The sequence below is a fragment of the Cornus florida genome, unplaced genomic scaffold, assembly GCF_030987335.1.
Source record: "Cornus florida cultivar Cherokee Brave unplaced genomic scaffold, ASM3098733v1 CherokeeBrave_3.0.0_Hap2_Chr01, whole genome shotgun sequence".
Classification (NCBI taxonomy): domain Eukaryota; kingdom Viridiplantae; phylum Streptophyta; class Magnoliopsida; order Cornales; family Cornaceae; genus Cornus; species Cornus florida.
The window spans coordinates 33,972,748-33,988,706 of record NW_026775571.1 but is presented as its reverse complement, the minus strand read 5'-3'; the positions used below and the strand labels follow the sequence as shown (position 1 = coordinate 33,988,706).

The window sequence follows — 15,959 nt, the reverse complement described above, 5'->3', positions numbered from 1 at the left end:
AAGAGTGATGATGTCGTTGTGAGAAAATGGCAAAAGGAAATTGAAAATGAAGATGAAGATGAAAATGAAAGTGTTAAGTGTTACCAAACACAACCCAAGTGGTTGAATTCAAATTCCACAAATAAAGGAAATTGAAAATGAAGATGAAAATGAAAGTGTTACCAAACACACCCCAAGTGGTTGAATTCAAATTCCACAAACAAAGGAGCAATTTTTTATTCAAACGCTGTCGGCCAATCAAAAGGATTCAAAAGAATCAAAACCCAATTTAACATTGTAGCCCATTAGCCCCAAAATTGCAAGTCAAGTCTGGTTGACTACCCATCAAACACGGTCGTTTATGTTTCTCCTAATCAATCTGTGGGGAAACTGGAAACAAAACACCAGTGAAGAGTAAAGTAGAGTCGAGCCACAGAAAATCTTCTTACTCTTATCATTTTGGCCCGCCCCAATACAAAATTTCGAATTTCACACACTCTCTCTCTCTCTCTCTCTCTCTCTCTAAATATATACACAGACACTCTTATGTATATATAACTCTCTCTCTATATAGACACACACACAATTATACAATTATACATTCACATATAGTTCCAGCTTTTATCTTTGCCTCCAAAGATCAATCTCAAACGCATCTTAGATCTGTACCTGAAACAGTGAAACACTATTTTATAAACCCTAGTATTATTATAGTCAATTCAGTCGCAATACTGTTTGATTTCCTCCATAATGGCAAACTCCGACTCCACTCCATCCGTGTGTGCTTCAGCTCCTCCTCTCTCCTCTGTAAATTTCTCTCTCTACATTACTCTCTCTCTCTCTCTTCATGTGTATGTATATCTATATATATATATATATATATATATATATATAGATGTATATGTCTCTACGTTTCTGTGTATTTTTGTTACTTGTTCTATATTGAGATCTAATTCCTAGGTTTTCTGACAATGTGTGCTTAGAGCTACTCTTTTATTTATTTTTTATTTTTTATTCTCTTTCTAAAATTACAGAAGAAGGAAAACATAACGCCTATTAATTCAAAAATTGTGGTAAGTTGAATGTTTTAGTTTACTTGTTACTTGTTGCATTGTTTATGTATATGAAACAATAATGTCTTTTGAATCTAGTTGTTGTACTTGTATTGTAGGAATTGAGTGAATCGAGGGTGGAGTTACTTAATAGGATTCAAGGATTGAAACAGGTATATTAAAAAAAAAAAAAAACTCTCTTAACAATTAGCATAGAGAGGTTGTATATACATCTTAATTTGTATTTGTATGTGTTTTGTTACCCTCGTTATACTTCAATTCTGGCTATGACCCATATCTATATGTTCTTCAGGATCTGCAAAGTTGGAGGTCGAAGTTAGACACTCAAGTTAGGATCTACCGAGATGTAAGTGTTAGCTGTTTATACAATTGAAAAATGTCTTTTATCTCAAATTTGATTTGATAATATGTTTTATGCAATGAAAACAATGTTTGGTTGTATATGGCTTTTGCTTGATATTATGAAATTTGACCTGCTTTGGTGGAACCCCAACACTATTCGTCCTCTTGGTAAATTGGAATTGAGAAATTTTCAACAACCTCACACAAACTTATTTAGGATTTTGCTTTGGATTCATGGGATGATTAAGCTGGGATTCAAAAATTGGTATTTGTCCGCGTGATTGTCGTGCATACATTGATGAAAACATTGGTGGGTACAAATATTCTGCTCAAGTGTCAAGAATTCTAGAGCTTTCTGAAGTGGAGACAGTTGTGGACAATAGTATGAGTGGAAGAGTTAACTAAGGTGGATGGATTAGCTAGACATTTGAGAGCCTAGAACTCAGTAAGTCCTTTAGCAAAAAGGTATATATATATATTTGTCTACCATTCATGTTGAATGGCCCTTTTTAGAAAATGTCTAGGAAAATGAGATGAAAATGGATTGTTCCTTTGACCTGCTTTGCTGCTTTAATATGAAAAATTCACCTTTAATTGTAAGATAGAGTAAAGACCTTTAGTAGTTAAGAGTGGACATCATGTGGGGTTGTTTCTTAATCCCAGAGGTTTGACAAGCTGCTGGAAATTTCTCTTCCACTTTCGGTGTATTCTCACTTTGGTGACTTGGTTGATTTATAATTAACTGGGTTCTACTGCTGCTACCTAGTATTGCTTTTGTTTTTTAGATCATTGATAGCTGTTGAACTCTTTAGTTTTTATTTCATTTGTATATGAGCTAGTGTGGCTACACAATTGGAGTCCAAAAGCCTTCGTTAAGTATATAAAGATAAATTATTATGTAAACGCATCAAGTTCTAATGTTCTATTGCTGCTTTTGGATAATATTGTTTCATTATTGTCAAATTTAGTTGGAATTTTCTTATCATTTAGTAAAATTGGTTCCCACTTTACCAACGGGCCAGGGGCCTAGCGGTATCAGGCCCTTACTTCCCAAAGTTAGGTCGGGGTTCAAGCCTCCATGGAAGCATGTGTGTGTGAGTACCAACTAAGAAAAACATTGGTTCCCACTTACATTAATTATGCATAGCATCATATTTTTTACAATTGTCTATATAAAGGCTTTTTGGGAGCGTATTACCGAATGATAAATTTTTAAGACATTCTTGAAAATTTGTTTCCTTGTGAAATGTATGATTTCCCCAAAACCCCCCCCCCCCCCCCCCCCCCCCCCCCCCCCCCTCTCCCCTTTGTTTTAGGCAATCTCAATCCACTATGATTTTCTTTTAAAGCGAAGTGACAGACACCAAGCGCAAATATTGTTGCAGATTTCCTGTTTTCCTTCTCTTTTATATTCATAAATGTCTGCTAACGGGACTTCAAGTCTCTAGGATTAAATCACATCTAAATGCAGGAGGAATGTGTTGAGATATCAATGTGTGCTATAATTGCATGTCTAGGAATTATTCTCACTTAACTTATAAGGCCTTGGACTACAAATACTTTAAATTCCGATTAAACTTCAGAATAAAGACTCTTGTATCACTGCATAATGACAAATTTGCAAACATATATTGTGGTATCTCTTGCAAAATTTTTCTGTGCATTCTGAATCGTTAGTTGAAGTAGGTACTGTCTGATTTAGGTTATTAGTCATCATAGATTATTAGGTTGCATTCTCATCCCAAGGTGTTCCATTGCATTCAAATTGCATATGGCAGTAACTGCCTCTTGTTCCCATTGGATGGATATGTAATAAGCAAAGCCTGATGCAAGACCAGAAAGAAATACGTGGATGAGAAGATAGAAGATGAGATGAGAGAAGAAGAAGGGGATGAGAAAAGACAGAGAATAGATATTCAATAATCAAAAGCTGTTTTACTTATAAAACAAAATAATAATCAAAGGCTGTTTTATTCTGCTAAATATGGCCTTTTGTAGTCAACAGTGCAACACCCTAAATAAGAAACGAAACAATAAAAAGAATATAGAATTCCAAAAAAACCAAAATCCTAACAATGAAAATAGTAAAATACTATAATAACTCTTAGGAAATGTCCCTACACCTACACCTAGAATAGGTGCGGAAAACCCCATGTATCTCCATCAATTCTCCCCAGCTGAGAAGAACTTGCTTGTGGAGAGTGATGGTGGAGATGTCGCTCTAGAAGATCAAAGTTGAGGAGACAAAAATCATCCTCCGTAATCCATGTTGAATGTGAGTCTGTATGACCTCTCCATCAAACAAGCTATTGTTGTGAATCACCCTGTGGCAATGATTTGACTAGAAAGGACATTTGCAACCTGATTTGTAGACTATGGCTAGATTGCTGGAAGAAAGGCACAGACACCAGTGGCAAAGTAGTTCTACCTTTAGGAAAACCAGAAGGACCAAGTTAAAAATTGGACTAATGCCCATATCTAATGGTAAGTCAATTAAATATGCATTGGGTCCAAATTTACGACGGATAGGGTAAGGTTCAGTAGCTCGGGCATGTAATTTTTTGAAGAGTTTTTAAAGTAACGTTCTAGGCATATACGAACTAAACATAATTTCCTTCATTGAATTCAAGATCCTTGAGTACTTGCAGCAACTTTATAATTTTCTTTACTCGTAGCAAATTTTCGTCGACATGTAAATCACGAATATGTTGAACTGAGGAAAAGAATCAGGAGAGCCAGAGGGATGGGAATCCGGAGGTAAGGGATATCTAAAGGGCTTTTACCAGTGGATTGATTGACCGAACTATTATAATTGAATTCCACTGTTGGCAACAACAAATCCCATGAACTTGACCAAAGCAGGTCTCCTAAACTTTGGCTAACAACCTCAGTTTAACCATTAGTGTGAGGATGAAAAGCTAGGGATAATTTCAATTTTGTCCCAAAAAGTTTGAGGAGTGTCTTCCAAAAGTAGCCAACAGACTTGACATCTTTGTTAGACCCAATGAAAGTCCATAATCCATGGAATTGAATAATTTCCTTGAAACAATTAATTATCCATGTGTGAGGCATGAGTTCTCTTACTATAGGAAATCAAGTGTGCTATTTTTAAAAACCTATCCACTACAACTAAAATAGAATCTTCATACACTCTTGCGATTTTAGGCAAACCAAGGACAAAATTCATACTAATGTCTTTCCATTGTGTGTGAAGCACTGGAAGAGGAGTGTATAAACTAGTGTTTTGTTTTTAGCTTTTGGTAACTGACAATGCAACCTTGGTACACACTCAAGCAACATCTTTATCAGGTGACGGCCAATAACATACCTACAAACCCCGGGCGGGCGGTGTAACTCCCAGGGACCTAGACTAAAAAGTTTATAAGTAATGTTTGGGGAATGCAAAGTCGCGAGCTTCGAACTCGATAACAGTCTCTAAGAACGAAATCAACATAATTAGTAATCACTGACTGTTTCCATTTTTAACCTCTTGGAATATTATCCAAAATCAGGACAAGTAGAATAATCTCCTTTCACATGAGCACTTACAGCCTGAAGAAAGACTATGACTTGACTAAGAGCATCAGCTGTTAGTTGAGTACAGAAGTGTTCTCTTGAACGAAATCAGCCCATCTTACATGTTTGGCACTCTAATTTCTTTGAAATTGAAGACACTTCAAAGCTTGATAATCAGGATATAAATAGGGTGGACTCAGGATATAAATAGAGTTCCCTGTCAAGTTGTTACCATAGAGAGCTAGAGGGGCTGATTGGTTTATTGTAACGACTTATCAAAAAAAAATAATAATAATTAAGATAAGATCATATATAAATAAAAAAAGTATTTTATATCCATGTATAAAAATGTCTTATTTGGGCATATATAATGTAAATATATATATGGACAGAGAAATTTAAAGTTACAAAATAGTAAAACAAGAAGGAGAAAATAGGGGTTATATCTCTTTTTATGTATATATAAATGTGGATTTTTAGAAATAAAACTTAAAAGATTCTAAATTGAGGTAATTTATTAGCTTTGTGGAGTTTAATTGTTAATGTAATATATTTTTTTTGGTAAGTAAATCTTTTTAATATATTTTAATTTAATTTAAACTATTATAGGGCCCTATTATTGTCATATACTTCTCTTACCCTTAGGCCTAGTTTGGTGTGATGGAATGGAATGAGGCAGGAATGGAATGCAAGTGGGAATGGAATGGGAATGGGAATGGGAATGATGTAGGAATGGAATGATCATTCTCATTCCACTGTTTGGATACAAACAGAGAATGGAATAACCATTCTCATTCCTATGTTTGGTTATATCAAATAAAAAGTTAGAATGGAATGATTTATAAATTGTTTTCTCCAAAATACCCTTTTCTTGTAATATATCAGTTTTATTAAAATAGAATGACATATTCTTATTATATAATAAAATTAACTCATACCAATTAATGCATTTTTATAAAATGAAAAAAAAAATATATATATATATATATATATATACACACACACAATTATCTTATAATGTGTAATTTTATTTTATTTATTTTTGTATTTTTAAAAAAAAATTATCTTATAAAATGCCAAACAAATGTATGAGCCTTGCCACAGTATCAAAGATGTAACAAATATTTGTTAAAAATGATCTAATAAAAGAATTACTACTACTAGAATTTACACATTTGCATCACGTGCTTACCAAGAAAATAGACATAATCAAACCAAGACACCATCGTTGGCCTACATAACAGAAACATTAAAAGGGCCCAATAAAGTAGAACAAGCCGAAAGCATAAAATCTGTGATTTTAATTGCCAAAACAGATTGATCATTCACAAACCATATTATAAGAGTTACATAAATATATATATAAAAAAAAAAAACTACATAGTTCATCCAAATCATATTCAAAAGTTAACTTAATAAGAGTTATATAAATATTCAAAAACCATAGTTACTACTTGTTCATCCAAAAACCATATCCAAAAGTTTAACTAGCATTTAAAGAACTACTTCCTTAACCCATGCTTCCTTCTCCTCATCTTCAATTGTAAAAAAAATATGCAGCAAGTCATGATCACGAGCAAGTTTAGCAGTTGCTCTATGTTGCTCAACCATGCTAAAATCGGATAATTTCTTCAGTTCTTCATTTAGCTTGAGTTTCATATCTTTCACTAATGCATCTTCAATTGCTCTACTAATGCGTTCACTAGATGAATCCATCTTAGAGCCCTTGAAACTTGATGAACTCTTTACCACTTCTAATATCATTTCTTCACCACTTTGGCTTCTCTTCTTTCTTTTCTTTTTAGAACTTGTTTCACTAGTATTACCAACCATTGGTGATATAAGTATATCATCTAAAGGGTTTTCAACATCATCATTATCAGCCTCTTTCTCTTTATCAAGTTCTTCATCTTCTAGTGCTTCTAAAACATCATTTGGTGTTGCAGCTTCCTTACCATTAGCATGATCCTTTCCAAATATTATGCACAACTCCTTGTAGTGTGGAAAACACTTATCTTTGAATTTTACAGCATTCTTATAACTCTAAAATTAACATAGAAAAATAATTATTGAGCACGTCATAATGTAAAAGGATTTATCTAAATAAAGTGATGTATAAAAAAATACCTGTAAGTAAGCATCCCATACTGCTTTTTCAGCTACCACGCACTGTTTCATTTTTTCATAACCAAATCCATTAGCATTTAACATATCATGGACAACGTCAAAATGAGTTTCAAAGTTTTCATTCTTGATTTAATATGTGGGTCTGCCTTTAAGCCTGAACTTGGTAAATTGTTTGCAAGTATTTTTTCCACAGCTTGAAAATGGCCGGGTTTAAAACCACGATCAGCATTGTACTTTCCAGTGTTATGTAAATCAAGAAGAGCCCCAATAAGTTTCATATCTTCTTCGTCAGTCCACTTTCTTTTATTTTTACCGGGTCCACTTTCCATTCCTAATTTAAAATAGTACATCGATACAAGAAAGTTTTAAAATAACGCCTAACATAATTCTTTATACACAAGATAGCATATAACATAATAATATTTCATAAACAACACGAGTAATTAAAAAAGGACATAGAACACAAAAGAAATACGTACCAAGTTTCAAGTAATAAAAAAAAGTACATGAAACACAAAATAGATACCAAGTCTTAATCAATAAAAAAGTACAAAAATGCTATCTTGTAAAATTTTTATTAGGTTATGAACAATGTAGAACAATACAAAACAATGGCAAACCCTTGCCAAAAAAAAAAAAAACCGAACAACGTATTAAACCTCAAACCCATTTTATCAAAAACCAAATATATAAAGTGCTAGCTAAATTCTTTTCTTTATACATAAAATAAATTTACATAAAACTAAGCATTCAAATCAAATATTGATAATCCATTATATTAGAGAACATGATTTAGTGAAAGAGAGATTGAAAATCAATTACAGATACAAGAGAGAGAATCAACCATACAGTACAACAAGAGTACCATAGAACTCCACAAAAATAAATAAATAAATAAAATCAAAGGCTTTAAATTATTATGAAGAACAGAAATTTACCTTAATTAGAGTTCTAATCACTTCTACCCTTTTCAAAACTTTGCTTGAATTTCACTTGCTCTTGTTTGGTTGTTTTGGAAATCTACCAAGTACGAAAAAAATGAATGAGCAAAACGTACTTTGAGAAATTTATTTATTTATTTATTTTATTTTTATTTTTTTTTCTTTTTCTTTAGTCAATTCCTCTATTTCCTTTTCTTTTCCCCTGTGTATAGAATCTTCTTTTTTTTTTTTTTTTTTTTTTTTTTTCTTGAATGAATTCCTCTATTTCCTTTTCTTTTCCCCTGTGTATACGTATATGAAGATCTATAGTTGGAAATAAAGAGAGGAAGAAGGATTCTCATACGGGCAAAAGAATCTTTTTTTTCCTTTAATCAATTCCTCTCTTTCCTTTTCTTTTCCCCAACTAGCGGATATATGATATATATATATATATATATATATATATATATATATATATATAATATGCATATTATATCTATATATATATATATATAATACGTATAGAACAAATTGTAGAGCACAAACTGCAAATAGAGAAAGATATATATAAATATATATTCCATGGTATACTATGCGTGGAGAGAGAGAGAGAGGTGTACCATGACATAGTGAGAGAGGAGAGATGGAGAGAGAGCCTGTCAGATCTGTAAAGAAGAATACGTAAGGTTTTTTTGTCCTTAGCATTTTATTATTTTAATTTAGTGGGAATGAAATGGCCATTCCACAAGTCCAAAAGAGGAATGGTCATTCCATCTAAAAGGTGGAAGGAGCATTCCAAGGGAATAGCCATTCCACTTTTAAAGTAGTACACCAAACAAGAGAAAGGAATGAAGGAATGGTCATTCCATTCCACCCCCATTCCATCACACCAAACTAGGCCGTACATTTATGTTGCTTTTGGTGTGCAGGAATGGAATGGAATACCCATTCCACCCATTCTTTTGTTTAGTAGGAAAACTAAACTGAGAATGACCTTGGAATGGAAAAGAATAAAAATTTGTACCACATCTCAACCTATGAAATGGCCATTCCATTCCCAAGTACGAGTATATTTTTTAAAATAAAAAATCACGTTCCCAAAAAAACAACCCTGTCGTTCCAAGTCCAAAAATCACCGCCACCACCACTGTCAGCACTGCTGCCACCTTCCACCTCCGCCACTACACTGTTGTTGTTGTCACTACCGCCTTCTACCGTCACCGCCTACACCATTGCTGCCTTCCACCACCACCATGTACACCACTTCCGCCACCACCACCGCCTTCCTCCACTGCCACCACCGCCACCGCCTTCCACCACCGCCATTTCTCTTAAAGAAAAATATAGAAGAATGTTTTTTTTTTTTAGTTTAATTTATTTGTCATTGAGGGGTATTTTGGAGAATTCAATTTGAAATTCATTCCATTCTAGGTTTTATATTGGTCCAACCAAACACTAGAATGGCGATGATCATTCTATTCCTACATCATTTCATATTTGCAACCAAATAGTAGAATGAAAATGATTATTCCATTCTATGGCCATGCTCGTTCCATTCCCGAGTACCAAACATAGCATTACTTGAGGTGGATAACATTCAGACAACCAAAGTGTCCACCCCACCCCCACACACACCCCAAAAATACATAAAATAAAATAAAAGGATGTAAAGAAAGGAAAGCAGGAAAGCTCAAGGGGCACCATATTTTGCAGCCCACTTTTTGCCCTACAATTGATAAATTGGAGCAAATTGAAGTATTGGACGGATTTTATTTCCATCTTTCTTGTTTGTGCTGTTTTTCTACCTAAATTGACGTCTTATATTCAGTATAAAAATCAGTTTTACTCCCTTTAGCCCTTGTTGACTTCTTTTTTTTACCAACAATTCCCTTCTTGCATTATTAGGACTTTTTAATGTTAAATTTATGTGCAACTTCTGATTCTATTTTCTTATTCCATGCAGGAGCTTTCGGATCTCAAGAAATCACTTAATGTTGAAGTGGAACAACTTCGATCAGTAAGTGAAACTCCTTTCATACTTTCGCTAATTTACTTTTTGAAGTATACTTGATGTACATCTATTTCTTTTGCATGACACTAGGAATTTCAAGAACTGAGGACAAATCTCCAGCAGCAGCAAGAAGACGTTGCTGCTAGCTTAAGAAACTTGGGGGTAAGCTACTTTTGAGTGTTGTAATTTGACTCCTCGGGTCATTCTTCTTTTTTTCTTTAACATTTGTTAGTGCTTTGAAAACTCAAGTCAAGCATGTGAACTGATAATTTTTGAACTCCTCTTGTAGTTGCAGGATGTTTCGGGAGAAGTTAAAGAGGCTGAAGGTTCCAAAGTTGAAGCCAATGATGAGGAAGTTCAGAATTTGCCAAAAGAGGATAATAATGGTAAAGAAACTGAACAATAGACGTGTTTCCCTTCTATGTTTATTTGTTTTAGAGCTCATATTTATAGCGGAGACAAGCATCTCCTTGTGAAAGAATATTGTGAGTGTTTTCCCATTGTCGTCTAGCTGCAGACAGATTTCTCATCTGAATGAATTACCATGAATAGGAATATGCCTAATTTCTTCATAATGCACTTTACTGTCTACTTTTTAGCTTCATAATTTGAAACTGTGGGTGGCCATTAACAAATCAGTTGTCCCTTATATTTGGTTACAACGGCTCTTTAGTTTTGTCACGTCTTTTAACTGTCTTGAGAGGAATGAAAAGTATCGATGTTATTCTTTAAAATTAGCCTAGTTTTTGCATTTGGTTTGACTTTGATCGAGCACGTACAAATTGTGGGTAGTGACACAGTTTTCATAAGATTGGAGTGGCCTATTATGTGGGACAATTATATTATTTACATCTTGGAACCGATTCTTACAAATGTACATGCATATTTCCACAGTATCGTATTATTAACTTTTTCTTCTTTGTTATTACACTGGGTGGCTCAAAAAGTTAGGTAATATTTGTGAATGATATTGTGTGCGCCAAATTTTGTCAGGAGTGACTGAGTTCTTGATTTTTATGGTTGCCAAACGTGGCCTAATCAATTTAGAATAGGCTTGTTTGCCTTTGATAAGAATATCATGGGAACCCTCGAGTATTAGTATTAGGAGGTTTAGTGTAAACTTCATACAACATTTGTACTGGCCCTACCGGGTGGTGCTATACTTTCTGCGTCTTAGATAGCAACTTGTACGTTAATAGCCTATATATATATATATATATATATAGGAATGATCTCTTGCTCACCGGTTCTCGGATTTGGCTTGTAGTTAGTCTTATCTTGCAGGTGCGCCATAGAGAATTGACAATTGTGTAGGAGGATTTTCTCTCTAACTGCAAATACAATTCTACTCAAAATTTCTAGTTTGTAGCATTTTGTTTACTTCTTGTACTTGGTCCACTCGTGTATAGTCGTGTAGTAGCGTTTAGTTTCCCTTGTTTGCTAAGCAAAAAATTTATCCACACCTAGTATATGTATTTATTTATTATTATTTTTTTTTTGAGTGTTGCCAATACATTTTATTTGTTATTTCACTTTAGAAACCCACCTTAGTTGCTAAAAGAGTTGCAGTAAAAAGTCTGAGAATGTCTTCTCTCTTTTGCTTCCTGCAACAGTGCACCTATTAATTCTCGAGAACTTGTTAGGTGATTCTTACCAATCAGGAGATGACATGCAACTAAATGTACCCGTTTCATTCAATTTTTATTCAAATTTTATTATTATAAGGCATCCCTTGATTGGTCGGGATCACATAGTCCCGGACCATTTAATAATTTCTCATTTATTCTCTATCTATCCTAAAACAAAAAATAAAAAAACATTATTTCATTTGAAAACCATTGTTTCTTTAGTACCTTATGGTAACTTGTAAATCAATAGTATAATGAACCCTAGAGCTGACATCAATTATTCTCATCTCCATTGGAGATGACTGGTGGCAATGAAATGGTGATGGTTGTGCTGTAGAGATGGCCTCATGAAATTAAGCTAGTATTGACATCATTTTTATTTTATTTTTGTTTTTTATAAGCAAGCAAGAATGTCCAAATTTCACAAGGATCTCAAATCATTTACCTTTTTATTTAAAAGAGGAGTGTTCATATCATCTAACTAGTGATTAGATGATAATTTATATTATCTTGGTGGTAATTCTTACTTAATTCTTTATGTATATAAATTTATACAATTGAAATTCCATCTTAGCAAAAATGTATATATGTCATATCAATCACGAATGTTAGCTTCGTCTTTCATATTCTAAATTAAAATTTCTAATACCTCAATACTAGATGGGACTGTGTTTAGTAATAGGAACGTTTTCTGTTTTTTTGTTGTCAGTGTCTAAAAAGGCATAATAAAAACAAAAATTATGTTTAATAATATATTTTTGTTTTTCTACAACAGAAAATGTTTTTTATTTTTGTGAAGAAAAGAGAAAACATAAGAAACGTGTTTATCATATTTTCAACACTATTGAGGAAAAACATTTTCACTATTAATTTATTATTACATATACAATGTTCATTTCAAATAAAAATGTATATTATTGCCACATATTAAATAATAATAAAAGTTATATTTTTAATCTGTAATTATATTATATATTAGTGTAAATTATTTTTTATTTAACAAAAATATATCTTTAAAATATAATATATTATATAATAGTGTAAATTATTTTTTGGGACAAAAAAAATTTATGATTTATTATATATTTATGATTTATTTTATATAACACTATTAAATTATTATGCAACAAATATAATATATTATTATATACCATATCTATATTTTAATATAGATATATTATTTAACATTCATTTTTTATTTATTATAATATGCTATATGTTAAATATATTGTATATATTATATAATAAATGTGTAGATGATGCATATGCACTTATATACATAATTTGTGAGAGTGTTTTTGTCTTAATATATCTTATTTTGTACATATATATTAGGAATTATTAAGATTTATGATTTTAAATTGAATATTATATTTTATTATCTATTTTTAATATTTGTGATATAATTGAATTACATACATATTTAAGGCTTTTTGGTACTAATGAAAAGTATTAAAAATAAAATAAAATAAAAAAATTTTAAAAATATTATGTACATCTCTAACAAATATGTATTATTAAACATTGTTATTGTTTTTTACTTTTAAAATTATGACAATAACAAGTGTTAATAAACGTTCATTTTTTATTTTTTATTTTTACTTAAAAAAATAAATTATATTTTTACTTTCTTAAAACTACAAAACGGAAAACAAAGGCGTTAGTAAATGCACAAAATACTAAATATTTGAGATTGCCAATGAATATTTATTAAATTTTTTTTTTTATAATAAAATATATGGTAAAGTACATTGACACCCCTCGAGGTTTGGGGAAAGGACAAGCAGAGGAAAGTTAGCATGTTTTTGGACAATGACACCCCTTCAAGTTCGAAAAATGGACAAAGAGACCCTGAAGATGGTGAATTGACCTTATTACCCTTTCAAATAAAATTAACATTTTAATTGACTTAAATACCCGTTGATTAAACCCAAACCCAAAACCAAACCCGAACCCGAACCCGAACCCGCCTGCGTATATTATACAGTTCACCAGAGGAGAGAGAAGGGAGATCAGATGGATGGTGGTTGTGGCCGTGGTGGTGGGTGTAGAGAGAGGGGGAAGAGAGGGGCGGCCATAGTTGAAAAGATGAGGTGAAGAGGAAAGAGAGGAAGAAGCATCGGCAATGACTGCGACAGTGGGGGTGGCTGCCATGACTGTGACAATGGCGGCGAAACCCAGAAGCATCGGCGAAACCCTGAAATTGCCGGCGAGGACCAAGCTCCGATGACGATGCGGCCACGAACTGAATAGTGTGGCGAAGTTTAGAAACCGAGCAACAAAAGATCGACGAGCAAAAACAATCTGGCGAGGACCAAGCTCCGATGACGACAAGGTTCAGATAAGCACAGTCCGGCGACCGTTACCTACAAGGCCGAGGAAGCTGAAGTGGCCATCGCTTTTGCCGTCCGTTTTGAGTCCAATTAGAGCCCTTTTCCGTGCGAAGGTGAGAATTGGGGATGGTGATGTGCATAGATGAGGGGGTGATATATATGTGTGTGTGTGTGTGCGTGTGTATGAGAGAGGGGAAGAGGGTGGTGGTGGCGGCGGCACCGATCTCATCCTCAAATCTTCCCTGCAGGCTCAAACATTAACTCTCTACCGCTGTCAAGAATGAAAGACGCCGGCGTGGGGAACGTCTCTGTCAATCTCGGTCAAACCCGGCTTATCCAAGGCCAAGTTCGCCGCCCGAACCGAGGCTGAGCTCCGGCGAGGTCGAGGAGGTGGCAGTGGCAGAGCTCTTTTTTGGCGTCTTCTTTAGTGGGTGGTGATTATGGAGGTTGGGGGTTGGTGGAGATTGGGGGCGGTGGTGACTGGTTGTTGGTGTGTGTGTGCGTGTGTGTGTGTGTGTGAAAAGGGTATTTTGGCCATTTAAGTTTTAAATATTTTATAATTAAAATTAATAAAATAGTGAAGGGTAAAATGGACTTTTCACTTGATTTAAGGCTCTGTTTGGAGGGCAAATTTCACAAGGGGGTGTGTTTGTCCAAAAACAAGCCAACTTTCATCTGTTTGTCCTTTCCTCAAACCTCAGGGGGTCTCTTTGTACTTTACCTTAAAATATAATAAGTAGACAAGAGGTCCAAGAATACTTTCTCCTCAGATATGTCATACGAGATGTGAGTTTTTGTTTTTATCCTCTTTCTTCTCTTGACATGGAAGGATACAAAGGTTATTGTTAAATGCGTAAACTTGAATAAGAGTAAAAATACGAACACGGAGGCCGAATGGAGATCCCAAGGACTCTCCCAACGTTTGATGCATTTAGAAGGAATCCACGATCACACGTGCCTCACACCATAAGAGAGTCCTTGGCTCGATCTAATTTGAGGTTTTATATATATATATATTTAAAACCTCAAATTAGATCGAGCCAAGGACTCTCTTATGGTGTGAGGCACGTGTGATCGTGGATTCCTTCTAAATGCATCAAACGTTGGGAGAGTCCTTGGGATCTCCATTCGGCCTCCGTGTTCGTATTTTTACTCTTATTCAAGTTTACGCATTTAACAATAACCCTCATACAAAATTTTATAATAACAAAAGTTAATAAAACTAAAAAATAATTAAATAAAAAAAAAATCATAGGACTTGATTTAGAAAATCCAAATTCAATTGAATAGAAGTGCATTCATATTTAGATTATATAATGAGTATGGATTGGAGAATAAAGACAACTGTAAACTTGTAATGAGAGGAGAAGGAAAAGACTTGTTGAAAAAAGAAGAAGATAAAAAGGATATAGAAAGTTTTGGCCACTTCCCCAACAACAATATTAAATACATATTTAATAATTTTAACTTACCCATAATTTTTTTTAGTGCTGGTGTAAAAAATGTGAATGAGAGAGAAAGAAAGAGTCAAAAAAAAAAAAAAAAAAAAATAATGATACAAAATTTTGGGGTCAATATTAAATTTCAATATTGGTTAGGATTTATTGAAAAATGTGAATAAGGAATAAAATAATAATAATAAAAAAAGGTTATATAAGGATGTAAATCTTTGGGGCCAATATTAAATTTATGCATTAGTTAGAGTTAAATGAAATGAAGGGGTAGAGAGAAAAGAGAAAATATATATATATATTTTAGGATATAAATATTTGAGGCCTAATATAAGATCTGAATGGTGGAGGAGAGAGAAAAGGAAAAGAGGAAAGAGGAAAGAGGAAAGAGGAAAAAAGAAGTTATTTTAGGATATAAATATTTAAGGCTTAATATAAAATCCAAATGACGGAGAAAAGAGAAAAATAAGAAGTTATTTTAGGATATGATATTTGAAAACTAATATAAAATCCAAGCAATGAGAAAGAAAAGAGAAAAAGAAGAAGTTATTTTAGGATATAAATTTTTGGGGCCTATAA

General features: G+C 33.3%; 1 protein-coding gene across 2 annotated transcripts; it reads left to right on the top strand.

Annotated features, from left to right (window-relative positions):
- The first annotated feature begins 321 nt into the window (after nt 1–321).
- Nucleotides 322–10,523, top strand: LOC132294634 (uncharacterized). 2 transcript variants are annotated; one of them, XM_059792555.1, is made up of 7 exons: nt 323–786; nt 1,014–1,052; nt 1,151–1,204; nt 1,345–1,398; nt 9,921–9,974; nt 10,059–10,130; nt 10,258–10,523. In XM_059792555.1, the coding sequence occupies exons 1-7, from the start codon at nt 730–732 to the stop codon at nt 10,372–10,374; spliced, it is 447 nt and encodes a 148-aa protein (XP_059648538.1). In that variant the 5' UTR covers nt 323–729; the 3' UTR covers nt 10,375–10,523. The 2 variants fall into 2 exon arrangements, with proteins under 2 accessions (XP_059648546.1, XP_059648538.1); XM_059792563.1 differs by lacking the exon at nt 1,014–1,052 and having other exon boundaries at nt 322–786.
- The last annotated feature ends 5,436 nt before the right edge of the window (nt 10,524–15,959 follow it).

Bases quoted from the DNA above. Each gene is read 5' to 3' on its own strand.
- LOC132294634 (XM_059792555.1), top strand. From the start codon at position 730: ATGGCAAACTCCGACTCCACTCCATCCGTGTGTGCTTCAGCTCCTCCT. The intron at 787-1,013 runs GTAAATTTCTCT...CTAAAATTACAG, and splicing joins CAGCTCCTCCTCTCTCCTCT to AAGAAGGAAAACATAACGCC. The intron at 1,205-1,344 runs GTATATTAAAAA...TATGTTCTTCAG, and splicing joins GGATTCAAGGATTGAAACAG to GATCTGCAAAGTTGGAGGTC.